The sequence below is a fragment of the Pomacea canaliculata genome, linkage group LG14 (assembly GCF_003073045.1).
Source record: "Pomacea canaliculata isolate SZHN2017 linkage group LG14, ASM307304v1, whole genome shotgun sequence".
Classification (NCBI taxonomy): Eukaryota; Metazoa; Mollusca; class Gastropoda; order Architaenioglossa; family Ampullariidae; genus Pomacea; species Pomacea canaliculata.
Window position 1 is genome coordinate 3806173 of NC_037603.1, and position 26138 is coordinate 3832310.

General features: G+C 43.2%; 1 protein-coding gene across 15 annotated transcripts in view; it reads right to left on the reverse strand.

Moving 5' to 3' along the window:
* LOC112555152 (diacylglycerol kinase delta-like) overlaps positions 1-26138 on the reverse strand; it is a 95121-nt gene that overhangs the window by 11378 nt on the left and 57605 nt on the right. For 11 of the 15 annotated variants that reach the window (XM_025223397.1, XM_025223398.1, XM_025223399.1 and 8 more), the window contains 24 exons: positions 18037-18172; positions 12255-12361; positions 11534-11659; positions 10880-11059; positions 10318-10400; positions 9953-10061; positions 9374-9513; positions 8675-8732; positions 8357-8451; positions 7774-7867; positions 7364-7441; positions 6831-6929; positions 6150-6279; positions 5528-5698; positions 4798-4971; positions 3580-3700; positions 3281-3391; positions 2667-2825; positions 2425-2470; positions 1887-2000; positions 1426-1560; positions 1112-1251; positions 794-905; positions 84-113 (listed from right to left, as the gene is read on the reverse strand). In XM_025223397.1, the coding sequence (XP_025079182.1) occupies positions 84-113; positions 794-905; positions 1112-1251; positions 1426-1560; positions 1887-2000; positions 2425-2470; positions 2667-2825; positions 3281-3391; positions 3580-3700; positions 4798-4971; positions 5528-5698; positions 6150-6279; positions 6831-6929; positions 7364-7441; positions 7774-7867; positions 8357-8451; positions 8675-8732; positions 9374-9513; positions 9953-10061; positions 10318-10400; positions 10880-11059; positions 11534-11659; positions 12255-12361; positions 18037-18172 (2748 nt within the window). Of the gene's footprint in view, positions 1-83; positions 114-793; positions 906-1111; positions 1252-1425; positions 1561-1886; positions 2001-2424; positions 2471-2666; positions 2826-3280; positions 3392-3579; positions 3701-4797; positions 4972-5527; positions 5699-6149; positions 6280-6830; positions 6930-7363; positions 7442-7773; positions 7868-8356; positions 8452-8674; positions 8733-9373; positions 9514-9952; positions 10062-10317; positions 10401-10879; positions 11060-11533; positions 11660-12254; positions 12362-18036; positions 18173-20032; positions 20212-24357; positions 25061-26138 lie in introns of those variants that run through there. The other 4 variants (XM_025223405.1, XM_025223407.1, XM_025223394.1 and 1 more) reach the window with 4 other exon arrangements.

Below are 26138 nucleotides of genomic sequence, written 5' to 3' on the forward strand. Positions count from 1 at the left end.
ACATTGCATATTTCTGCACACAACATTCAGAAGCTGTTGCTTCAAGACATCAGATTGATCTTTACAGTCTATGCCCACCACACCTGGTAGGTGTCACTATCGGAGGAGTCAAGCTGATGTCAGCAGCCATCCAGAAGACAGGATGCCATGATTGAAAAGCAACAGACAGACACACAAACACACAAACATGTGAATAATGAGTGAAAGATTTTTGTTTATCAAAATAAAATAACAGCCTCTTGGAGAATGATGTAGCTTACTATTCTTCAGACTTGTTATTTACTTAGGCTTTTGTTATAAATTTTTTATACTTGCTTATTTAAAAAAAAAATCTGATTTCTTAAGTGCTGAAAGAACTCAAATGATCAAGTTTCTTCACTTCCATCTTCTGCAGCCGTTTCCTTGCCATTTGAAATACAGGTAGATTACGATGCAAATAAAGTGTGCTTATAATTTCCACTGGTTTATTCTTCATCTCATTTATGCTTGAATTTTTGTCAATAATGTTGCCATCACAAAATATGACAGTAGTAAATATAGGTTATATACCCTTAGCTGGTTCACACTTAAAACATGTCCTTCACACCAGATAGAAAAACTATTTTCTGCGAAGAATTCTTAGATAAACCACAATTTTAAATGTCTTTGATGACCATATGACCAAAAAAAAAAAAAAAAAACCCAAACAACCAAACTGATATTTTGAAATTATATGATCATATATGATTCGTGTTTCAAATTCATTTTTTATTAATTTTTGAACTGTACTCATACAAAAGAAGATAACCCTAACCTCTGAAAGTCTTCCCGAGGGATACAAGCGGTCTAGACACTCAGAAGCTCGCTGGGCCAAAGGTGCCAATTCCTGCTCCACAGTAGTGTTGTTTTTTGATGCAACTTTGACACTGAAAAAGACAACAGACACCACTTAAGTCATATTATTAACAATTCAATCATATCAACATTCTCTCGCTGAAGACGTTAGTACAAGTATGCACAAGCATGATTGTATCCTCTGCAGACAACAAATGATCAAGCATTTTTTTTTCCCTCAGTCATAAATTTATACTTATCAAAAATAGAAGATGGCAACTTAGAGAGGAATACCAACCATCGAATCAGCATTGCTGCAGTTTCCACAAAGTTCAGAACAACATGAGCCTCATCCTCTGACAAAGCTGAGGGTTGAGGACTGACAGACCGCTCCAATTTCTGTTTCTCTGACCATGACTTCAGCACATTTTCAAACGTCTGCAAGACAATGCAGGTCTTATAATGATTGTTCCAAAGGTTTTCTTTTTTAAAGCCTTACAAACAAAAACCTAGGACAAGATGCTCAGCTTATAAACTTCATGACTTATGCCATTCAAACATAACTTCTAACGTCTAAGGAAGATATAAGTGTACACAAAGGAATCCACTCACTCTATCTCGTGCCAACATCTGAGCACGGTTCTTGTGCATGATGCGTATGTAACCAGGTGGCTGCATCCAGGCTTCCCCATCCACTTGCACAGGTACGCTCTCATCGCCCAAGATAGTAATCTTAACCTGTCGACACTGTACAGGCAGTTTCAACTATAATCTTAACCTGTCAACATTGTACAGGCAGCTTCAACGAATCTATTATTGTGCTCGCTAGTTTGTTTAAAAAACAAACCAAAAAAACACCCCCACCACTTTCTCATGTATTCTTCTGATGACAGTTGATGTTTTTAAAATTTTTACTTCTCAGGAGATGGTAAACTACTACTCAAAAGTCAATATGAACAACAGTTTCATCCCATAAGAAAGAAGGAAAGACAGAATGGGGGGAAAAAAAAACCCAGAAAGAGATACATTACTACAGTTAGATAGAGAACTTCCAAAACAGCAGATGCCCCTACCTGTGCAATGCGATGATGCTGGAGGTCGATAAGTCGTGACACGGCAATTTGCATGCCTCCAAACACGGCCACTACCTCCAAAATGCGGTCATCGAAACTTGGAGGTACAAAATTCTGCAGAGACACAAAACAACAAACCCATCAGATCCTCAGCACAGTAGATGAAAGTTCTTCTTCACTGGATGCATAAAGCTGAACATATAAATATGGTTGGCAAATCATTTACACTACAGTCATGTACAACCAGAAAGTGAAAATGTGGGGCAGCTTTTACATCTGAATTTCTCCTTAAAATGGAACTTACTGCCTGTTTTACCAAAGCAAGCATGATTCTAGCTCACAAGTTGCAGTGACCCTAACCTGACTCCTGCTACCTCAATAAAGTGTAGGATTGTGGTCAAAAAGTGTGAGGTAGCATGGCTTGATTAAAGTCAAACATCTTGATGTAACGAATGTGGTTCATCATGAAAAAAATGTAGAACAACACAAGCTGGTCGCTGTACTCTGTGGTCAATAATAATGTAAAACAATCACTAACCTCATCCTGTTTGGAGCCTCCCCAGAAGTTGGCACCACCGCCATAGCTGTGCAAAGAGACATGAATAAAACACAGGTGAAAAAGTGAATGTGACAGTACATAAGAGCCACTGAAAATTACAGAATTTTGTTGTATGATGAAAAGATTTGAATTTGAAACTTCTACCTGTTTCATTTATATTATTATAAATTTTCAAACTCTAACAAATGCTTACTGACGGATGGGGGAACCCTCTAACGAACCTAGGAATGTTCAAGATGACAATGCCTCGTAGACTAGGTAATGGAATGCGCTGCCCATCACATTCAAGTAAGACGCGCTGATCCAGGTTTTTAAATGTCTGGTTGATCATTTCTTTGCCACCAAGCACTCCATACCACATCAGATTTTTCGTCCGACTTCTGTTCAAAGATGTGAAAATGGCCGATCATAAATGTTCACAAGGATTTTTCAGTATGCAATCATAAGCAAGACAGAACAATGAGAGAGAGAGAAAACAAAAAATAGGTAAAGAAAAAGGAAGAAAACAAAAGGAAAATGTAGAAACTGAGGGACTAGGGAAAGACAGAAGTGACCCATTAACAGAAGAGCCAAGAAAACATTACAAATGTGACATCACATTATAGATCTTACACTGTGACACACAGGACTCAAAAGCCTTCTTCCTACAATTCAGTTTCACACACAAATTATAGCAGACCAATAACTGAAAAAAAGTTCAAAAGCTGACAAAATTTTAGAAAGGAGCAGAATGCAACTTCAAAAAAAAAAAAAAAAAAAAAATCAAGGTAGATATAAAGAATCTGAGAAGAGATAGTAAAGATTCATCACAATGAGGTGTGAAAAAATAACTTGCCTGCACTTTTCTGGATGCTCTTCACGTTTGTTTTGAAACTCGAGAGTAACTTTTGCATCCAGCCCAATGCCGAAATAGTTGTTCATCACGCACTTTTCTTGGTAAAGCTCTCTGCACAGAAATAAATGTACATGCATGAATATATTGCCAGCATGTATGTAGGTGTGGGCACACACACTCAGAGGCAAAGTAAATAACTGAACTGACCATTACATGAGTAATGATAATATCAAACATGCACATCACCCACACCATTTCCAACCTAGAAAAACTGGAAAAAAAAAACCCAGATAGCTTACAGTGGAATGTCTTGCTCAAGAAGTGGAGAGGCTGCAGCACACAAAGCATCGGCATTGGCCAGCAATACCTTGCTGATGAAGCTGCCACCTGCTAGAGTCTTGGCAATGCTGCTGCTAATACCTGCAACCAGGTATGCACATCAGTCAAGACATCCTCACATTTCTTCAACCAGTGGATACATTAGACAGACATGTACGCTTAGTATGTGAATAGGTATACACACACAGCTCAGGTTTACACACGGATCTGATGCGACATCCATAAACTAACAAAAATAATGAGTTTGTACAGCACATTGCCCTTGCGGAGGTGAACTCAATGCAATGTGCTTGACACACTGAACAGCAACACACAAACAAACAAGGCAGCAAATCGGACGACAAACAAAAAAGTGGATGGATGAAGACAAGAAACGGAGGAGCGAATGAAGGAGTTCACTTGATCACAAAAGTCAGCTTTGAGGCCAGATTTGAATGCTTTGATCAAACATACGATCTGAAAAGAAAGGGGCAGAGAATTCCCAACAGTTGGGCCAGAGAAGAAGAAGGAATGATTGTTATTTGATGCATGCCACAGAGAAGAGGCAACAAAGACCAAAGAGAATCAACTGGGATGAAAAGGTGTCAACAGAGGTATACTGGGGCAAGGTCATGAAAACAATGGTACCACAGTGTGGCAATCTTGGAATCATTGTGAGTTTGGACTGGCAGCCAGTGAAACCCATGAAGAAAAGGAGTAGCCCATATGGATGGCAATATCAGCAGCATCATTCTGAGCCTTTCTGAAGGCAGGAAGACCAGTGAGTAGGGCGCTACAGTAATCAAACTTAGAAAAGATGAACCTGCAGACTGCAGTAAATATACAATTCATAAGAAAATGATGCACTGACGACAATATCCAGATTCCTGACCGTCCGGGAAAGAGAGATGCCCACCCTAGAGGAAGCTTATTTCAGTTTATTTGCAGAGGTTATTGAAATGACACTGCTCAGACCAAGACACCAGGACATTTGTTCAAACAAACAGAGACAAACAGGGAGAAAGGGAGAAGGAAGCTCGTTTATACATAATTTTAACTCATCTGGAAAAAGTAAATCCTTGCCTGTGAATAAGAGGTGTTATTTGGTTTATTGTAAACAGTTTTCTGTTCTGTAATCATTCATGCAAGCTGTCAGTGAATGTTACCTACATGTAATCACAATCAGTGCCCCCACTTACCTGGCAGCACTGGTGAATCAGCAAAAGGTAGCTTGATCTTAGGGATAGGAGAGGTAGCTGCAGTAATAGAGTCGACAGCCTTTGCATGAAGTTTGGAGTCAACGCTTGCTGATCTGTTGAATGTACTCATGCTGCTGATGCGCCGTGACCCTGGACCTACAGGTGATCGTGACCCTGTCACAAGAGCAGAGTGCACATTACATAAGTCCTAAACCGCATCGACAGCTCTAATTGCCCTCTGAGATACATAGTGTGTAATCTTATCTTAAATGTAAATATTCTGCCTTGGTCTTTATAAACTTGTCTTCTTCCTCCAATGATATTCTATTTTCTGTCAAGGCCTAGACAGACAGCGCATACATGCAAATGCAGACAAGTACAGTGGAGGGCTTCATTGTGCAATGTTTAATCTCATTACAGAGAACTAAAGGACCAGAAATTATCCTGGAAAAGCATGGCTAAACTTGCTGCCAACAGAAAAAAATGGAGGTCTCTAGTGGATGCCTCATGTACCACCTTAGGTATGGAGGACAAAGTAGGTAAGTAAGTAATCTGTTTACGGTGATTATGATAAACGGATGCAGATGTATACCATATGCATTTTCATGTACAAATGTAGAAGAGTGCATGAATATGCATATGACAAGTTCATTTATGTGCATGTTAAACTTCTCTCTCTCTCTCTGTCTCGCATGCACACACACACACAGACATGCCACACACTAAGTACCTGGAGGCTGCAGGAGCGGAACTGGTTTTTCCGGTTGCACCTCAGACTCTACAGCGAGTGCAGCAAAGCTGGGTGCTGACCTGGAAGCCTCTCTTAAGGATGATCCCTCTATGTGTCGATTGTCCCGCATCATCTCCAGCTCCAGTGTCTGTGCATTCTGCTCATCCACAGCTTCAAACCAACAGTAAAATGTGCTGGGATCAATATCAGGTTTCATTAAGCATGCTTGAAAAAATTCTGTGACCTTTCATGGCCTGAAGCAAGGGATGTGTTGGATGACCTCTGATGATGCATGTAGCAGTCTTTTTGAACATCAATATTGTGCTATTTGTTTGACCATTGTGGAAAGATAAAAATAAAAACTTTCAATGCGGCCTTTGTGTTGAATTATTATTTCTACATTAATTAGGCATTGATATTCCTGGATACTTCACATGATACAGTCTCCTAAACATCCCACTCCCAGATAAGAAGAATGAAATGGAATCAAAGTACAAATGTACCTACCAATTCCCTCCCCTCTTCAATTCCAGAAATAAACTTGGAGATGGACACATGAAGACAAATACAGGACAATAAACCCCACAACTCCTCCCCCACCCCACAAACCTCTTGTTCTCACCTTTTTCTGTGTGCTCGATGATCTGTCGAACGGCCTTCTTCAGGCTGTTTGCACGTGACATGAGAGATTCTCTTGCCTTGAACACCTGAGTGTGACAGGGCATTGAGCTGGAGTTCAGCAGGTGTGCTTTCTTTGAACACACACACATACACACCACCTGTATGCATGCAGGCATGCTACAGCCAAAACCATGCATGTTCAAAGGAGTCTTAAAAAGCATAATGTGCAGCATATGTGCTCCTGACGTGCAAAATAATCAACAGTGCTGCTTCTTAATCAAGAAGTAATGCTTATCAGAACTCTTCCCCAGAATAACGGTAACCCCAAAAACAAGGATAGCTCTAAAATAATATTAAAATTTATTAAGTGCATTTCCTGTGTGAATAAGATTTTGTAAAATCACTATCTGTGTTAAAATGCACACTCTATGCACTAACACTTTGCCTTCATCTATTTTAATAGATCATCATGCACACATATTCTATAAAATTTGCATTGGCCATTTAAATGTGGCTAGGGTTAAATTATTCTTGCTCATCAAGTAAGCAAACAAGTGCACAAACAGATGAACTGCAACTTGGCAAACCGCAGCTAGGATATTTTACGGTGAATTTGTAAAGCATTATCAAACCATTTAAGATGGAAAGGTAAGTGTAGGCTCTCTGCTGAAGAGACACTCACTTGTTTAGGTTTTGCAGGAACTGCCAGTACACCAGGCACGACATCTTGATCAACTAGTGGCTGGGCATCTTCTGCTGCTGTCTCAGCTTCCACCAACTCCTGATGATGTGAACAACAAAAGAAATAAGAAAGTGCCAGCAAGAAAAAAAGGGTTGATAGGAGTAAACTGTGGCTCATTCTTTATGGCAAGGAGGAGCTGTTTACTTCACTGCAGGTGGCTGAAATCTGGTTGAGCACCAAACCAGAATGAAGCAAAACCAGAATTTACAATCTATGAAAAAAATGTTCACCAGTTTGACTGAAATGCATGCTGAAATTCTGTCAGAGGTAAATGCAACAAAATGCAGAATACAACATCCTGCTAGCTGAGAGGAAAAGGGTGTAGTTCACCTTAGGCCAGGAAATGCAGGTAAAGCCCCCATGCAGTATCACAAAACAAAAAAAAAAATGCACAAACTGCATACAAGAAAAATGCATGTACCTTATGTACAGAAAGGTTCTTAACAAAGATCAAATGGAAAGTTGAAAGCTACCTCAGTCTGAGCAGAAGCCTGTGACTCCTCATTAAGTGTTTTTAAAAGGCTTTCCAGCTTCTGGTTCAAAACAGCACACTGAAAACAATATGAATGCAGGTGAATTAACTGAGAATGAACAGAGCAAGTTTTGAAATGCCACACCGTACAATTACAAAAAGGGCAAAAGATACAACTCATTGCGGATAACAAGCTCAACTAGACTTGGCATTTTGATCTAGTGAATATTTACTGACCGCTTCAAGTTACAATGTAGTATGTTAATAGGATTCTTACACAGTTGACAAGTTTCAATGCCCACATTTTTAATTAGTGCGCAAAGGAAAACTTGTCTGTTACCAGCCTTTTTTAAAAAAAAAAGGAAAAGAAAAAAAAAAATACACAGCATCCCATGAAAATCTAAAGCTAACCTTCTCGGCAATGTTCTTGGACTCCTTCTCTGGGTCGTTCTCATGGGCCTTAGCAACCTTCTCCACAAAGGTCTTTACAGTTTCACACAGCACTCTGCAGCATCAAATACAAAATTATGGAATACAACATTGCCTATCCCTCAACACAAAAATCAAAAGTGGGATGAGAGTATATGGCATATATGTGGGCAAAGACACTGGACATTCCATGCCAGATATTATTTTGTTCCTAAGAATGTGAAGGGTTATCTAGAATGAAAAGCTAAATCAGCTGCACATGCACTTTATCTCCCTTTTGACTACCAAAACTATTTACAAATGACCGATTTACAAGTGACTGCTTAATTTTCAGGGACTTTTATAAGATTTCACAGACAGAAATTCTTGCTCTTCTAGTTTTTATTTTAACTTAAATTTAGGAATGATTTTTGTCACACCAAATGATGGCCTTCTTGGTTTGTAATGACCAGGTAGAACATAACATTTTTAAGACCATTTAACTTTGGAAAGACCCTAAGAATAACTAAAGCCATATAAGAACAGGGCAGTTCTAAGCACATATTGAAAAGATAAAGAAACTAACTTTGCAGATGAAATTATCACTTGGTGGTCCTCACAGTGTAGAATTTTGGACAGGTGATCTGCTACAGAGTCCTCGTACTGAGAAATGGGGTCCATCTGACAAATCAAAGGTGTAAAGTAAGCAAGATTAATAATGCTTCTACTAAGTGCTTCAAGTGACAGTCACTCCCTTTCTTTCACAAAATAAGCTTTCTTAAAAAAAAAACCTCTCCCCCAAAATATATCAGACATTTAAACCTGAATTGCTTGATGACTGCAGAACTAGCAGACATGATGAGAAGTCAAAATAATGGGTTTTTTATCTCATGTAGTGACTCACCTGTTGAGAAAGTTTTCTAGGTGGTGGCATGTTACCCTCATAGGTCCATATACTCCACCTGTTCAGACAACCAACCAGTGAGATACAAAAATGAATATCATAAGGAGCAAAATGCCTGTGACTGAAATTAGGAGTGAATGTCATGGGTGAGTAGTTACCAATGAATTTAAATGCAGCCTGACACAAGGATTAAGGCAAGGCATCATGCACTTGTAGTCATGCATCAGTGATCTGACATATATACCATGACACTTGTTCTTTGACTTTAACTTCCCTGACATTAACCCTGAATGTAATTTGAGCCTGGAATTTTAGGTAAGAACAGTCAACCATGAGCATTTATTGGGATCACCACTTTGGCTTGCAGTATTGCATGTATGCCCACAATACTCAGCTCCTGGCATCTGGCCAAGCTCAGCAACTCCAAAGTCTATTCACCAATCCTCAACAAACCCTTGACTTATTATTATTAGACTCCAGAAGCAATACTAAATCTGAGGACTGGTTGGTTCTGGGTCTGACTGGTGGCAATGTCTTTTCTGCAAGTTTCCTGCCTCCTAACAGGAAGCATAATACTATTAATGTTTATAAAAGAGATGTTCTGCTGTCAACAGTCTGCAAAAATAAGGCAAAATGACAGTAAAATGTGGAAATGTTCAAGAAAAGTGATAGTAGCAAAGCGAAGAGTGATGGCCCCACCTGTCTAGCATTTTTATCTGTGCATGTTCCAGTTTTTCAAGGACAGCTGGAAGCTGGGTGTCATCATCAAAGGCTGCACCCCAGCCCAGGACTCTTGCCAAGTCATTGCCCGTGCCAAATGGTAGCACCCCTACTTGACACTTAATACACAAAAGAACTGCAACCTATCAAGAAACTGTTTTTTAACATTCCAAAAGCAAACCACTTTAAACTAAAAATAAAGAAAGAGAGGAAAAACCCAAAATGAACAGCAACTGTCTCTAAAGCAACTGTTATCAGCAGCACTTTCTGATTTCCATCTGATGTTTAGCTCAGTTCATAACTAACCCTATTTTAAGCATTTATGACAAATATAAAATAAAACATAAGACAGCAGCACATTTTATAAACATGCTAGACACATTCAACTTTCTCTTCTTTTTTTCAGAAGTCTTAAATCTGATTAAGGTTCTTTAAGAAATATCTTGTCACAGTGCTCATGCTTTTCCTAAAGATGTCTAATAGACTATGGTTGGAAATCTCACTCATGCACACAATCACAGTGATAAATATAAGACACATGGATGATAATCAACTCACCTGTCGATGCAAATCCAGCTTATCAATTTCTGTCAGCACCCACCCAATGCTGCCATCACCACCACAAATCAATATTCGGAATGAGTCGAATCTTTGGAAAAGCTTAAGCCTGAGGTTTAAAAAAAAAAAAAGTGATGGAGCTATGCATGAATGCAGAACAATGTTAAGAGTTGACAGAAATCTTGCAGCATACAAAAATGTGTCAGTTCTTGTGATCCTGCCATCTTCAGAATATTTATAGTACCCTCTGTATAAACTTTTACCAAACAATCTTATGCATTAGAACTTCTTAATGTGCAGTGAGCACTCAATAAACACTGAGTGCCACTGGCAGCACTACGGATAAATTAACTGTTAGCACTTACCCTGGGTAGGGTCCACCATTCATGAGATCAAATACCTGCGCTGGGTTCATTAACTGTTTGAACCTTCGTAAAAACTTGACGCCCTGCAAATGAAAAATACAAAGATTTGGACCCTTCACCCCAGTCATAGAGGCACTCTAAGAAAAGCCAGGAAGGAGGGCGTGTTTACTTAGTTTTGAAAAAAAAAACCCTCCATTTGCTTAAGGCAATGACTGCAAACATTTAGGACTCTAATTATTTAGAGTGCAGTTTTTGTTTTCCTTGTTCCTTGTCCCAGCAAGTCACTCAAGAAATTTACAGAGATGCAAAGATACTGAATTTACTGTTTTTTACATACTCAGGTGTCATGAAAAGCTAAAACCACATCCTGAATATTCAAATTCTTTGTCAATCTTTAAGGACCCTGTCTGCCAAAATGCAAAATCTTCGTCTAAGAATGCCAATATCTATGCATTTTGAATGATCTATTTTGAATGATCTGCCTACTGAAATCTAATTCCTTCAACCATTTCATGAGCCTGGATGATAAAGTGGGAGTTATGTGTCTCTAAAAGCTACCCACCTGATTGTCACCACTCTTGGTATTAACATAGACTAGTAAAGGGGAGGTGCCTGGAGGCCGCATTCCCTCCCAGTAGCCATCCGAGTCAATGCTGCTGATTGCTGTGGGTGGAAGAATGGACAGACGACACTGACCCAGAGGACACTTCCGAGGATATTGGTCTCGGCACCCAGTGTGGATCTAGGTAATAAAGAAGGTTTTATCATGAGATGGTCGTAACACACTTGCTCGTTAGTCTTTAGACTTCTTATAAGTCTTACCACAGGCATTTTGTGAACATATGTCACTCTCTCTCCCTCTCTTGCTAAATGCATATGGCTACTAAAACAATCTTAATAACTGAATAACCAAAGAATGAATACTCTTAGAAATATATTGAAAATATTAACTCCATATAGGTGACAACTAATGTTGCTAAAAATAAATGAAAATGACTTTAAATAGAAAAACCATACTGAATGAAAAAAAGAATGGAATATAAGAATCATGAATTATCTGAAGAACCATGTGAACAGCAAATCATCAAACTGTGAAAATAGTATTAGGCAAACACACCCCAACACACACACAAGCACATCATTAAAAAGTGGGAAAACCCTAAATAACTGTGGGAAAAGAGCCTCTGAATGCTAAAAACAAACTTGAAATACTGACCAGGGCTCGGCACCATAAGCATCGGTAGTCCTGCAACCGTAGGACACTACCACAGGTTTTATCACAGACAACACACTTGGCACTGACAGGGAGGTTGCCTTCCATCCACTGATGAGGCATAGAGATCTGTTCACAGACAGTTCATGACCTGCTATACTTCTCAAAGCTGTGTTCAGTGTGTCATTACATTCCTTGCTTTGTTGTATTGTTCCATTTGCATGTGTGAGAGACAGAGAGAGTGTGTAAGAAAAAGAAAGTATGTGTGTGAGAAAGTGTGTACATGTCAGAAAGGGAGAAAGTGCTTGACCCATATCGCTGTAATTGGAGATCCTTTTTCTAACGTCAAGAATGAAGGGCCTGAACTCTGGAAATACTTCATAGTGCTTTCCTTTTGTTTCTGAGTCCATTTTCCCATTTTCCCTGTAATTTTACAGTTGTATCACTGTCTATTATGTGATGCTACAGGTATCACTTTGTGTCCCTGTATTTATTTCTGTTCTTGTATATGAGAAATACTTTATGCTATATTTGTAATCTAAGTAAAGCAACTTTTACAGCAATTACTTATTTCTTAATTACCTCTTGAGGGTGAAAGAATAAAGAAACTGTAAGCTACTTTATAAATAATGCATAACTTTACAACAATTCCAGAGTAAATTATGAAGCTTTAACAACTTCTTTTGCTCTTTGCATTTAGAAAATGATCATCAGCAGCTCTTACTCCATCTTCATCTTCGATGATATCCTTGCCAATGGAGGCAAGTGCAGTCCACTTGCAGTTGGTGGGTGCCCGCACCGCACACCGCTTGTGGGCCTTGAATTTGCATACTGAAACAAGATTATACAAAGTAAAGCTAGTGCCATAGGGACATTATGTATGTCATATGAATATCGAAACAGAATGCCTCTTGGCCTTAGTTATCCACTTCCTAAAGACATACAAGAATATACACAAACACATGCATGCGTGCACACACAGAGGATTTTAAATAAATACAAAACACTGTGAAAATTAAGTGGGAAAAAGCTACAGAATTTTCTTAACAGGCAATTTAAAACCTTCATAGATTTTTTTTTCGGTCAGGCCAAGGGGAGAGCAACTCCTTAAATCAAGTGAGTAAAGGAGGTTTTAAAAGCTTTAACAGATCTCCTAAGCAGATCACCAAAACAAAACACCCAGGCCTGTATTTTTAGGTCTCAAGCATAAAAATGCAGCAAGATCAGGCATGGAGATAAACAGGATTACCCAGAGCGCCACAGCCACCCCTTTACTGTCTTATTTATGCTGTTGATTGTACCTACTGCAACTTATAGGTGTGAGAGGCCGAGCAGCATGCACAATCAATGGCGATTATGGGCAACAGCATGAACAACAATTGTTTATAGTTTAGTTTATTCCTTGTTGCTCTTCGAGGAGCATAGGGCCGCGACAATTATTTACAAGTGCAACAAATTAAACAAAGAAAGACAAGCACATAACTGGCAACTGTTGGGTGCTGGATAAAGAACCATCACCTACCTCCTCCTAAAAGATTCCCCCACCCTTCCACACATCCCCCCCAGTATCTAGCTCAGGCACATCGATCTATGGAGAAGCCACCACAGTGTTAGTGGGCCAATTGAAGAGTGGGACCAGTGCAGCTAGGGGAATCTATAGTCTCAAATGTCAAAGGGGGAAATTTTCTCAATAGCGGGCACAGATTATTCCCCACGCGAACCACACCACCATCACCAGCAATTGCTTTCTCAACAATACGGCTCCTGTCTTAGTGGTGGTAGGGGTGGCGGAGAGAGCTATTACTTCTCTCCCCCCACTACTCCACCTGGGTAGGTGGTACCCTTTTACCTCCACCCTCGACCCCAAACGAACTTGTGCTCGCCTTTCGTGGTGCGCAAGGTCACGACACACGACTGACAAAGCAAGCTGGTAAATAGTGCATGGTGCAATAGGTTGGGTATTTACAAGTCATCTTGAATTCCACTAATGATATGAGTAACTCAGTTTCAACGACTGTCAAACTCGTCCTGCTTTTATCACATGAGAAAGTGAAAGAGGATATTGTCATCTTTCCTTCTGACTCCGGAGGACACACCTTGTGCTGTATTCTACTCATGGCCTCGTGATGTTGCACCTCCTATACTTGCCTGCCTCCCTACATTTGTGTAAAATATGACCAGGGGTGTATAAAATGTTCTCTAATGACAAATTCTAACATGAGTCACATCAAGAAAGGTCCGATGCTACAACCAATTTATCTCTCAGCTTCTCTGTCCCCTTTCTGAAAAATCCTCCATCCCTAGTAATACATTATGATGCGCGCGATTTAGGATGCTAGTTCCGTTTATCACAGCAAAGCTGTTGAAAATAATATTTAAAAAAAAAACTTTCCAATGTTTTGTAGGACGATCAGGTGTAAAAATCAGATAAATATTCAGTGTCTAGAAGGAAAAAAGTTGAGGTCGATGATGGTGTACTTTTTGCCTTCAGTGGTACTCGGTTTCTCACCCCTCCTATCCCGGCGAGTAGAATAAAAATGCTTTAAGCATTATAAAAAAAAAAAAAAAACCAGTTGAGACACAATGAACAAGGTATGGCCTGTGTGAGTATGTCACCTGTCTAAAGATCATTAGAAAATGCACCGACCAGTGCAATACGCCAGTCAACAGCACGGATCCCGAACGTGGGAAAATAAAGGATCCGACCTCAGCGGGAGGCGATTATTTTTTTCGCGCAAAGTTTTGCACTGACTTGTTGTACGCATGCCCAACTGCCATAAGTGGTTACCAAGCCATGTCTAGTAATTTATAAAAGGAATTCTACCTGAAAATATATTCTATATTTTTTGTCTATTTTGAGAATAAAGTCTTTGATGCACATCCAGTATTATTATCATTTCGTTTTTGGCTGTTGAGCATATATATATCTTACAGGAGCCATGGAATGGTGTAGTCTTCTGCTCGACATCTTTGTTCACTTTCGTTGTCTTTAACTCGTTCTTTCTCAGTGCTAACTGTTGCAACATTCATCGGAACAAATCCAAACTTTCTCCTTTAATTTTACCATCAGTCTTGAAGCACATCATCTCGGCATTTCTTACTTTTATACCTATACGCGAGCTAGCGTTTCCTTCGCAAGGTGAGGTCAAAGGTTGTCAGCTTGGTAACCACGTGCGGCAGTTCGCGCATGCGTACAAGTCAGTGTGAAAAAAATCTTACTGGGAATCTACTATCCACCCCATACCCAATCTTCTGCCCTTGTTTTTACGTGTGCAGCATCCAAATTAGTCCGTTCATTTGGTCGGTCGTTCGATCATCAGAATATTTACTTTGCATTCTGTTTTTTTTTTTCATTTTTGTTGTTTATTGTACTTTAATCTCTCTTCGGGTATCGTCTTGAAACTAAAGACTTTTCAGGAGAGTGGCTTTCCTGGAAAATATTCTCTAGAAAATTCCATGATGAACACGAGGAGTGGCATGAACCAACTCTCCATGGCAGGAACATCACGCAGCACGAGGACAAGATGCTCAACCACACCAATACCTACATCTACCACAAAAGACACATACCCGACAAACCACAGGGACACGCGCCTCAAGGAACCCCGTACATACACAAGGACACATACTAGAGGTGTCTCCCTAAACATGCCCCATGCCACAGCAACACAAAGACTCGTCCAGAAACCATAGCAACTCTGAAAATGATGGACAGTCTACCCCCATCCCAAATCCTCCGTCCTGGTTCTTTGACAACCCTCCCACACTCGTCAGACAACGCGAGCCGGATGCCAGACAGGCCCCGTGTGAAGAATGAGCACTTCTCACGCTCGACACAGACCTTTGACTTTTTTAACCGGGACCCTGCAACATTTCCCCCGCTTTGTCTCCATTGGACTTTGCGTGGGCGGGCGGCGCTGGGCCCGCTTATCGGGCGTTATCGACCTTTTACACTCAGATTTGCGCGCGCAGTTAATGCGACGAGGTCGCGAAGGCGCGTGCGTGTCTCCAGTTAACCTTTCCCCTTCTCTCTCTCTCAGGATGGGGATGGAGATTAAAAATAAAAATTGTAGGTTGAAGTGGGGAGTTCTTAGAAATGAGGAAGTAACCAGAGTCAGAGAGTCTATCTGAACACTCATCTAATTTCTTTGTCTTTCCTTTTCAGAGAAACGAGGACACGCAGAACCGGAAGACAAAGTCGCGGTGAATCGCTCTCACTCAAAAAATCTGCAACAGTCGTCTCTGACGTCAGCACTGGGGGACCAATCATCAACCTGCGATTCATCGAACGTCACTGGTAGGCAAGGTAGACAAAAAAAAAAAAAAAAAAAAAAAAGTGAGGTTATCGACCCTGTCAGACACGTCAACGAAGGCCTCAACATGCAAGAGCATGAACTTGCGCACGTGCGAAAGGGAAAGCTCTCTAAAACAACACTTCTCTTGTAATTCGGGATGATGAATTCCTTGGTCCTCACTGTGTGAGACGAGCCCTGACAGCAGTGACGCCAAAGAAAAATACAGACGCAATGATACAGGGAGATATTTCATCTCTCTCTCTCATTTCCAGCATCACATCACCAACCACCAGAAGACATCCCAACTGAACTGAACCGTCCCCCACACCCAGCCAGTTCGGCACACCAATAAACATGTTACACAAGCGGAGGTATCAATGGCAAGCCTCTGTTTACTCTAATATCGTTTTCAGTTAACACAAAGCGTCTTTTTTTCCGAGAAGAATTTGAATAAGCAGACCGTAACCTGAATCACTGATCCACACACATACACACCCCTAGATCTTCTACCCACCCATCCCACACACACCTACACACACACAAACACACCTAGACCACCACCACCACCCACACACAATGAGCTTCTGCCATGCACACACTGTTTTCTTTCCATTTCCCGTCGTTCGTGACAGTTTCTAGCTTCTGACAATAGTCGAGGAGATGTCAACAAAAGGGTTAAAAATGGAACTTTTCAAACACCGGCTTCCCTGTTATTTCACGCTCCCTGGTCTTGGATCCGCACGGAAGAAACAGAAAGTGACCAAGGATCATTTCCACTGGTCTGTCCAGAGAACACCAACAGCAACTCCAACAGACGGGGCTGGTCATCAACTGAACAAGTTACTCAAAATTAAGCAAGTTTACATAAGTCTGAGTTATTGCCACGTGTGTGTGTGTGTTGATCAGATAAACCGATTTAAACTACACTGAAATTAGAAAAAAAAAACAGCAGCAGAGAGACTTGGAGTGTTTGCTGGTCATCAGATAAACCAGTTTTCATGATGCCGTAACTCCAACAGGGATGACTAGCGTTCACTGGTCATCAGATAAACCACTTTACATGACCCCAAGAAAGTCTGAGCAGAGAATCGCTCCAGTCGTGATGTGTGGCCTTGCCCCTCACCTCATGAAACTTTTTTTTTTCACAAGAAACGTAGCACTACGTCTCCTCACCACAAAACCTATTTATAACTTCAGACACGACCTCACAAACCCTCGGGAACCCACCGATGCTTGACAAAGATCTCATCGCACCTGGGAAATGAGCATGAAAGAAAGTAAAAAAAAAAAAAATTGTTCTTCGTCTATGTTCATTCCTTCCTGCCCTCCTCCAGTTCCTTCCCTTCCTCCCGCTCCTCCCAGTCCCTCCGATAAGAGACGAAGCGATAAGGATGTGAGGCCAGCCTGTCTTCTCGCGCTCTTTGTAGTCGCGAGTGCCATAAATCTCGATGCAGGGTGTTATCTTTGGATGCCCTATTTTCTCCTTTTAGATGCCTGGCAGCGGGGGAAGAGAGAACGCGCGTGCGCAGACAGGTCGAGCGCGTGGCGCACATCCAGAGCACAGGCGTGCACGTGCATCTAGCCGGCGGCGCGTGACTCCTCTCTGCGCAACCTGTGACGCAACAGTGTCATGCTGACCCGCAAGATGCAGCGCACTCGCCAACCACCGAGTCTTAGAAACAAGAGTTTTGAGGTAGTCGGTTCGCATTCCATTAGAGAGCTATTTTATATATTGTTTTTTTTTTAAAATTATTATTCTTTGTTGACAATCAAACAAGATCGATAAGCAGATAAATAGTAATGGACAAGAGCCAAGAACGTAATGTGCGCATACGAGCTAATCAAACCCATTTACTAATGAGTTGCAGCCATCCTCCCCGGTATGCAATGGTTGACCTAACACTATCTCTACACCCAACCCAAGGCCAGCGCGTGTTTATTTTCTCACGCTTGCCCCAGTATATCTCCTTCATTCCCCTCCAGCCTACCCGTGTATCCCACCGCCACCCGATTAGATCGATACCTGCGAGCGCCTGCAAAAGTATGGCACTGGGCTCGTGCACGAGCAGACTTCATCCCTCGTTTAAAAAAAAAAAACACCCAAAACTAATAAGCGGCCTCCGGCGATTTATTAATAAGACTGCAATGCCAGCCATCGTCGGAGATGCTGGTGGTGGTAGCGGCGGGGAAAAAGGAGAGGAGAAGTGTTACCTTCGCACGACAGTCCGTGTGATGTGACACCTGAAAGTGCATCTCGGCAGACGTTGCAGTAGGTGGGCCGCGCGTGCGAGCATGCGTACCAGTTGTGTTGGCCGGACATCATCTCCGAGTGACTCGTCTGACCCTGCTGCAACCCACAACAACAACAACAATACTAAGATATTACCATCAACAATTAAAAACAAAGTCAAAGAAAATTCACACACTACCCACACACGATCTTTACCTTCTCGGTCCCCTGCTCTACGCGCATGCGTGCGTGTCAATGCTGTGTGTAAATAAATGTGCGTGCGTGCGTGCGTGCGTGTGTGTGAACTGGATGCACTGGCGCAGCGGAAGTTCACAGCATTGTGGATCGCGATTATTGTTCACACTGCGAGTTCGCTGAGGATGTTTATGTCTGATGCTCACACTTGGCGCTTGGCATTTTCATGGCGGGGGACATTAAGGGGGTAGGTGGGTGTGCAGCCGTGCCTGGGTGCACCGGAAACCTTCCAACAGAGGGTAGCTCGCAAAGAATTATTCCGAGGGCGCACGCTTGCACGTCCAGATTGAACACCTGCCAGCAAACACTATTTCTCTTTCAGGTCCATCGATAGATACAAGTCCACCTACTGCTCCCTTCTGCCTCAGGTAATTCCAGGTACAGATGCACACCTGTCTCTACATAATCAACCCCTCCTTGTCGACTGGTGCTGTACCCTGGGTGTTCAGCATGCTCTTGTCACATCACACGTCTAATGAAATCCAGCTTCGACTCTAATAACCTCCAAAACTATTGCCCTGCGTCCAGCTCGAAAGTACCCAAAAGGTTGTGCTGGTTCATCTCCTGAACCATTGCTCCAACCCATACCTACCTGAGACATTTCAGTCAGCCGGTGGTAGTACTCAGTCGAGCGAAACGGCTTTGCTAGTAGTGAATGATTTACGGTTGCCTTACAACATGAACCGCATCTCATTACTGTGGATCTCAGGTCTGTGGACTGTGTTTGACACAATGAACCACCACATCCTTGTCCAACGTCTTCGTGTTACTTTTGGTCTCTGGACTGCTTCAGCTTCTTTGGTGTCTCGGGGCTCTGTTGTTCCGGGTGGATTACTGCAACTCTCCCAACTCGTCGATCTCCTTCATCCTCTACTGAATCCTCCTCAAAGAACCCAGACTACTGCTGTTGGTACTGTCGTCCGTAGACGACAAGCTGACCACCTTACGACCCTCCTCGCTGTCACGTGACAACTTTGGAGGACGCTCCTCGTCTTTCTCTGGACCCACAGAGGAATTTCTCTGTCCTTCCTCTTCGAACTTTCAAGTCCGGCCTCAACTACTGCCTCGTCAAGAAATATCTTTCACAATGAACTGAATTCTCCTGTTCACTCTTCACATTGTTTGTGTCGTCCATTGCAGGTGCTTGTGTTTCTGTGCCGAGCTGTTGACTGTCGGATTCTTTGTGAGCACGAAGCATTGAGTTCGCGTCCGCACACGCTCCATAAATTCAATTTTTATCATTGTTATCTCACATTATACACATTTCCATGCACCACATGCATGTGCTATCGGTTTCACGACGTGGTAACATATACAAGGATATAATCCTCCCCCAGCCAACCTTTACACACCCACACAGTTGTACATAATAAGCAGGCGCCATCCGTCCTGTGGCCGTGTGAGTCGCATTGATCTCTCTCTCTCTCATGCAGATTTACATATCTATTCACATACCAAACAGATATTCACGCGCACAAACACATACAAATAGATCTGTATTGAACTAAAATATTTAGCAAAGCAGGAAGAAAAGTACTGAAAATATTTTAAAATATTGTTGACAAACACTGGCACAATGAAGATCGCACCGTCGTCTCTCTCTCTCACACACACACACACGAAGCGAGGGGACATGCGACTAACACTCGACCCCCCCCAGTCTGTACCACAGTACAGGTAAGACAATAGGTAAAACACAACTGTCGTCCTCTGATATCCTACCTCTTCCCGCCAGCTACTGTCGCTCTGTGAGTCCTTCATGCACCTGTTGCATGACGACGATGTTTGACCATCGACTTCGTTTTCTTTGCTACTCCAGGGTTAAAGGTTATAACCACGTGATATACACCCCCTCACATATCCAAGAAGAACCACCACACAGAATCAGACGCCACGACTTGCCAACGAACCGACGTCCACACAGTATGACGACGAGAGCGACGACAGTGTAAACGACTTCCACTGGAGTGCTCACGGCACCAGGATGTGCATGACGGGCACGGGGCAGGTATTTATACTGGTTTCGGCTTCAAAAAGTTGCCGAGGTTTCGAGGAGGAAAATCAAGCGAGGAAAACCCTCAGGCGGAAGTAACCGGGGGATCATTGTGAGCGGTCAATGGTGGCGGTGCGTGTGTGTGTACGTGGTGAAGGGGAGAGGTGAAAGGTTAGCGGGTGATGAGGGTTTTAGTTCGAGCGCACGTGCATGTCGGCGTAGGTACAGATCTGAGAGCTTCCTCCCATAAACATATCAAACCTTTGTGACTCCCCGTCCTCTCAGTCCTCGAGTGTGGCATTCAGGTTATGATTCGTGTCATTTAAAACCTTTTTTCTCAAATCTGACCCCTACCCTCCCATTCGTTTTCGTCCTTCCGCATCCAAGGAGTTTGGTTTTTTTTTGAAACTTGACATCTCCCTCCATTCCTGCTCATATCCTCTCTCTCCACCCACGAGTCTTCAGTCTGAGCTGTGATGGGAGTCGAACCGACATCGTATGGACTGTGGGGAGAGAAGGAGTGGAAGTCACAGCGAATCGTATAAAACTTCAGCACAGGTGTAATGCAAGGTGCAAGGATTGAGCGATCGTGTCAAATGAAAAACAAAAGTCCTTTCCTCATTTTTGTTAAGCAGAAGACGAGATTGTCACAATCACGATTTTTGAAACACACAGAGAGTGAAGAGGAAAATGTTTATGATGGATGAGAGGGCGCAATCTTCATCAGCACTGTGATGAGGAAAGAGGAAAATGTTTATCGTGTGAAGTCCTCGCTAATCTCACAATATCACACACATACAAACAGAAAGGTAAAAGTAAGTAGTTGCTCAGTGTGCATACAGTTTGTTCTCATTACAGGACAGAATTGAGCACAATTTACAGTTGGTTCCCACGGAGATGGTGGTCAACGAACTCGACAGACATCTGACCAGGAAAAAAAAATAATTATGATCATCACTGTATTTGAAAACCAAGAGCAAAGCTGTCGGGATATCTTCCTCAGCAGGTTATTAACCTTGATTCACTAATCTGAGGAAGAGGGGTTGGGAGGGAGAGAGAGACAAGCCACTATACTCGAGTTTATTCCCAAGACGATTAACACTTCCTAGGCTTAACCCCTCCTCTGACATCAACGGGTGAGGAGGAAGAGTTTCATCCAACTCTTGTCAAGATGGCGGCGCTTGTTGCTGTCGTAACACCCACCACTATCGGGTGTTTACGAGAAACAAAACATGGAAATAAACAACCCCCTCACCCCTAAAAAAAGTGTAAACATCTTGCGACTGTAAACATTCAGCTGGCTAGTAAGCAACATTCCTTAAACTGCGGGAGACCTTCCGTCCCTCCTCCTTTCGCCACCAACACAGGATGTCCCTCGCCTACATTTGTTCGCTGACTCGGAAGGAGCTTCTGAAAGGCTTTCATCCGGGGCTTCTTGGTCGGAAATGTATGGACGAACACGTCATCGAGACTGGCAAATGTTTACAGAAAACAGAGGGACATACGGCAATGAGATAATGTGATGATGTCAGCCAGATGCAGGTTAGAATGTTCGAGGGCTATTCACCAAACTGATTGCTCGGTATAAGTATGAGCAGACGACAGAATAGTTCGGCAGAGCTCAGTCAAAACACTTTAAGTCAATTAGCACGCGTCCGTCGTCAACAAGAAATATTATATTATCATCCATCTTAGCAAAACGCCAAGATAAGCCCGCCACAGTCACGATAATGTCAAAGGTCTCGGACGGAAGTGACGTAGCAGACGACGACGTAAACAGCCGCGCGTGTCGGAATGTGCCCTGAAAAGACCCTCCATCAACTTTTGCTCAAAATCGAGGAAGAGAGGAGGAGGAGGAGGAGGGAGGCCGGTAAGACTGTAGCTGTGAAGAAGGTTGTCAAAATATCTGGATGAGAAGATGAGAGCAAAAGGGGAAGTGACGTCGCCATTTTTGGACAAACACCTCGGCGATCCTCCTTCAGTCATTGGCCGTTGTCGTGGCACTGATGGTTACGACTTTACAAGTCATGACAGTCGTTATCTATCTCTCACTGAAGGTTCAACCAGTCATGCAAAACCACAGTTTGTCCTCTGGTCGCCAGAGGAAGTTAGTCACGCGCTCCAACCTCCTACATGACCTCAACCTCCCCCTGGTGGGACTATTCCCGAGTCATCAAGGACTAGTCTCCTCGTCGCTCCAACTCAACAGCTGGTCGCAAGACATGGTCTAGTTTCGTGCCGGCAAAATCAACTGCTGTCCCACTGGGCAAAGAGCAGAGGACACAGATTACATCCCATTCCCTGCCCTGCAGCCAGACAAGTGCTTATCTACATATCTCTAGGTCACCAACGGGAAACACCTGGTCAGATGCTCATCTCCCGCGGATCATGCGCTCTCAATCTGGTTTCAGTTGCTTATGCGCTTGGTAGATTAAAATAAAAAAAGTGGGCGGCAATGTGGTGGGCTGGGTTGGAGAGCAACACCAGGAGAAAATGTCGGAGAAAATGTCGGCACGATAACCGACTTGTTGAAGCATGACGGACAGGTTGCAATGACCGGCAGCCTCTTGCCCACTTTCTGGACACGCCTCCAGTGCCGAGGCAAGGAGATATTTTCCGTTGTGCGATTCATGAAACTAATACGACACTAAAAATCGTTGCCAAAAGTTTATTCCAGGCTCCTTCTCGTGAACCCACCGGAGTCTTGAAAAGATCTGTTTCGAGTTACGGGAGTTGGCATTCCTCCTGGACTGTTAAAATTACCGGGGCTGGGGGTCGGGGGGAAGTCAGAATGAAACATAAACGCTAAGTTTAAACCCTCGCGGTTTACGACATGCATAAAAATACTTGGGTGACTGTCTCGGAGAAGCTGGGTGTACAGTGAAGAAACGTGTTGAAAATTCTGTTTACTTTTGTATTGCCCCTTTTCTTTCGAGCAAACCTGTTTCGACAAGCTCGCCGGCGTTGCAAACTGACTGTGCCGACATTACATTCAGTCTCACTTCTTGGAAGGGTTGGTGTGAACTGAGGGGAGGGATGAGGAAGCAAGGCACCAGCAGTCTCCCTCCCACCTTTGGACACCTGCGCCAGGTAACAGCTACAGGAGAGAAGCCAGAACCGCGCGATGCCTGATGGGTGAGGTCGCGGTTCTGTCTCGCCTGTTTAAAGGGCTACGCCTGCCGATTGTGGGTTTTTTTTCTTCTAGAAACTTCACCAAATCTTAATCATCGACCATTTGGAATACACACACGGACATGCATGCATAAACATCAGTTTCTTTCTCGTTATCTTCCCTCCGCCCACAACACTCGCTGTAAGCACATCCACAAACATAATAAAGCCTCTCCCTCGCACACAGATGTAAACACAAACAGAATAAATCTTGGTGTGTCTTAACAGGAGATATCACAACAATCCGCGTTGAAGGCCCGTTTTCAGTGTATTCATTCCACAGATATGTATCCGGTATTTCACACACACACACACATGCATGCCTACATCATGAAGTGAGCCTCTGGCAAGGAGAAGTCGGTTTATGTATTATTATATACACGGAATACACACGAACATTTATATACACATAGACAGATATCGGATGGCAGGGAAGGAACTATTTTTCTGTCTAGTTAAACAATTTATTTTATAATGAAATAATACATTTTACAGTTATGCAATTTATGAGAAAAAAAAATTGTTTCCTTCAAGCTGCTTTCCAATTTTTATTTTATGTAAACAATTCAATTCTACAGCCATAGAATGCATTTTAACCATGCAACTTAATTGTATAAAGTGCATTCTATAATTATAAAACTGAATTGTAGAGGTAGAGGATGTTATTACAATTCCACACGTGACTGTTTGAGAGATGAGAGCGAGAGAAAAAAAGAGACGAGTGAAAGAAGTAGAGTTGAAGTAGTTGAGTTCGTCATTCCAACCACATCATGATTGCTTTTATACAGGTTTGACACTTTTATCGCTTTTCATCTGTTTACTGTTGACAATAACCCTCACCACCACCACTACCCCCAAGCCCCGCTCGATCCTTGACTCTCACCTGTTCACCATCGTCGTCGTAGATGGTGACGCTGGAGAAGTCCGCGATCATCTCGACGCTGTCATCGAGTGAACGTCGCCGGCATCGTTTCTTTCCAGCTCGCTCTTTCCTCGTCGTTTCTGGCTTGTCCTTGCGAGAGAAGGACTTGGCCAACCTTCGACTTAAACCGCACAGCATGGTGGACAGTGAGTCTGGTGACACGAAAACTGCCACGGATGGGAGGAAGAATAGAGATAGACACTCTGCCGATGTCGCCTCCGACGATTCCTCTTCCCAACAACACCGTAGCAAAATAATGATCACGTGTCTGCCCCGTAAAAAAGACGTTGTCAGGTCAACGAGCCCTGCTCTCGTGAGAAAGTTCGCTCGATGAATGAATGACAGAGCAAGCGACTGCTTCAGTCATTCAGCCTAACACCACTCGGGACGCATGGATTGATGTTTATTTTTACGCCAACGAACACGTGGAGGTTTGAGGCCCGCGACAGCAGCAGAGTAGAGCCGGGTAGGGTTGTGGAGACCAGACGAGACACGCCGCTTATCCTGCTCCGCACGTCACACACAAGCACAGCACGTCACAGAACCACTCCATTAATCAAGCCTGCTGGCTCTTCTTCCTCCTTCACTCGCTTGTCCTGTGGTGGAGAAAAAGTTGGTTCAGGAAGCAACTGGCGCAAACACGAAACCTCCACTCGACGACGACAGCGGTTGGAGGAAGGTAGGGTGGGTCGGCTGGGTGGTACGTCACCACTGGGACCTCAGTCTGTTCGAACTGACTGGTGACTGTCACACGATGGAGCTGACTCAGACCCACACACAACCTCGGTGCTGAGTGAGAGAGAGGAGAACAAAGATCCTTCTCTTCCGGAATGTGTGAGTGTATCTGTGTGTGTGTGTGTGAGCGGCACAAGGCTGTCTAAGGTCTCCCTATCTTTGCTCGAGTTCAACTTCGTGTCTCTGTGTACATATTATTTCTGTGACAGCCTCGGTGCGAGTGTGTATGCGAGCGCGCTTGCGTGTTTCAGTCTTTCTTCTGTTATCACGACTATCTTATCACTTTCCACAGGTGAGTCGTGACACGGTAAGTCTGCCGTGCCTGGTGCTAAAGGTTTAACCTCCACGTCAGGACACCTTGTTGTTGTCGCTGCTGCTGGTACTCACGCAATCTTCTGACCTGAACTGACCCGACCTTTTGACCCGCGAAGGAGGCGGACCCCCTGTAGACGTTACAACACAGGTACGGGGTGCGACTGCTACAGGTGTCACAGCTCAACCCCAGTGAAAACCGTCTTGAAAAGATCTACCTGCCTTACTCTCTCCCCACCTGTCTAGGTAACAAGTCACCTGACGCACTCTCCTCCCCCCACATTTCAAAGTTTCCGCACTCTACTGAAGATCAAGGTCGCCGGGTCGAATTTCCACCTGACGAGGGCGAATCGAATCGTGCCGAAAGATTTTTTCCCCTAATCAATAACGGCTTCTATATATAATATATATCCAGGTGAAACTGTTCACCTGTTCCACGCTTATAACGACCGCACTGAGAGAGAAAACATTCAGCTGGGCTCCTCCCGACCGGTGACACTGTTGGCGTAGGCGGCGAAAGGTGAGACCCAGACTGGCGCAGGTGACGTATGGAAGGAGTGGGGTGACACGGAGGGGTGGTGGAGGCGGGGGAGGAGATCAGAAAAAGAAAAAAGAAACTAGGCCACTAGCTTTGTCGCTGTTCGGGGTGCTATTTTCTGCCCGATGACACGCTGGAGACTAACTGGTCCCTTCAC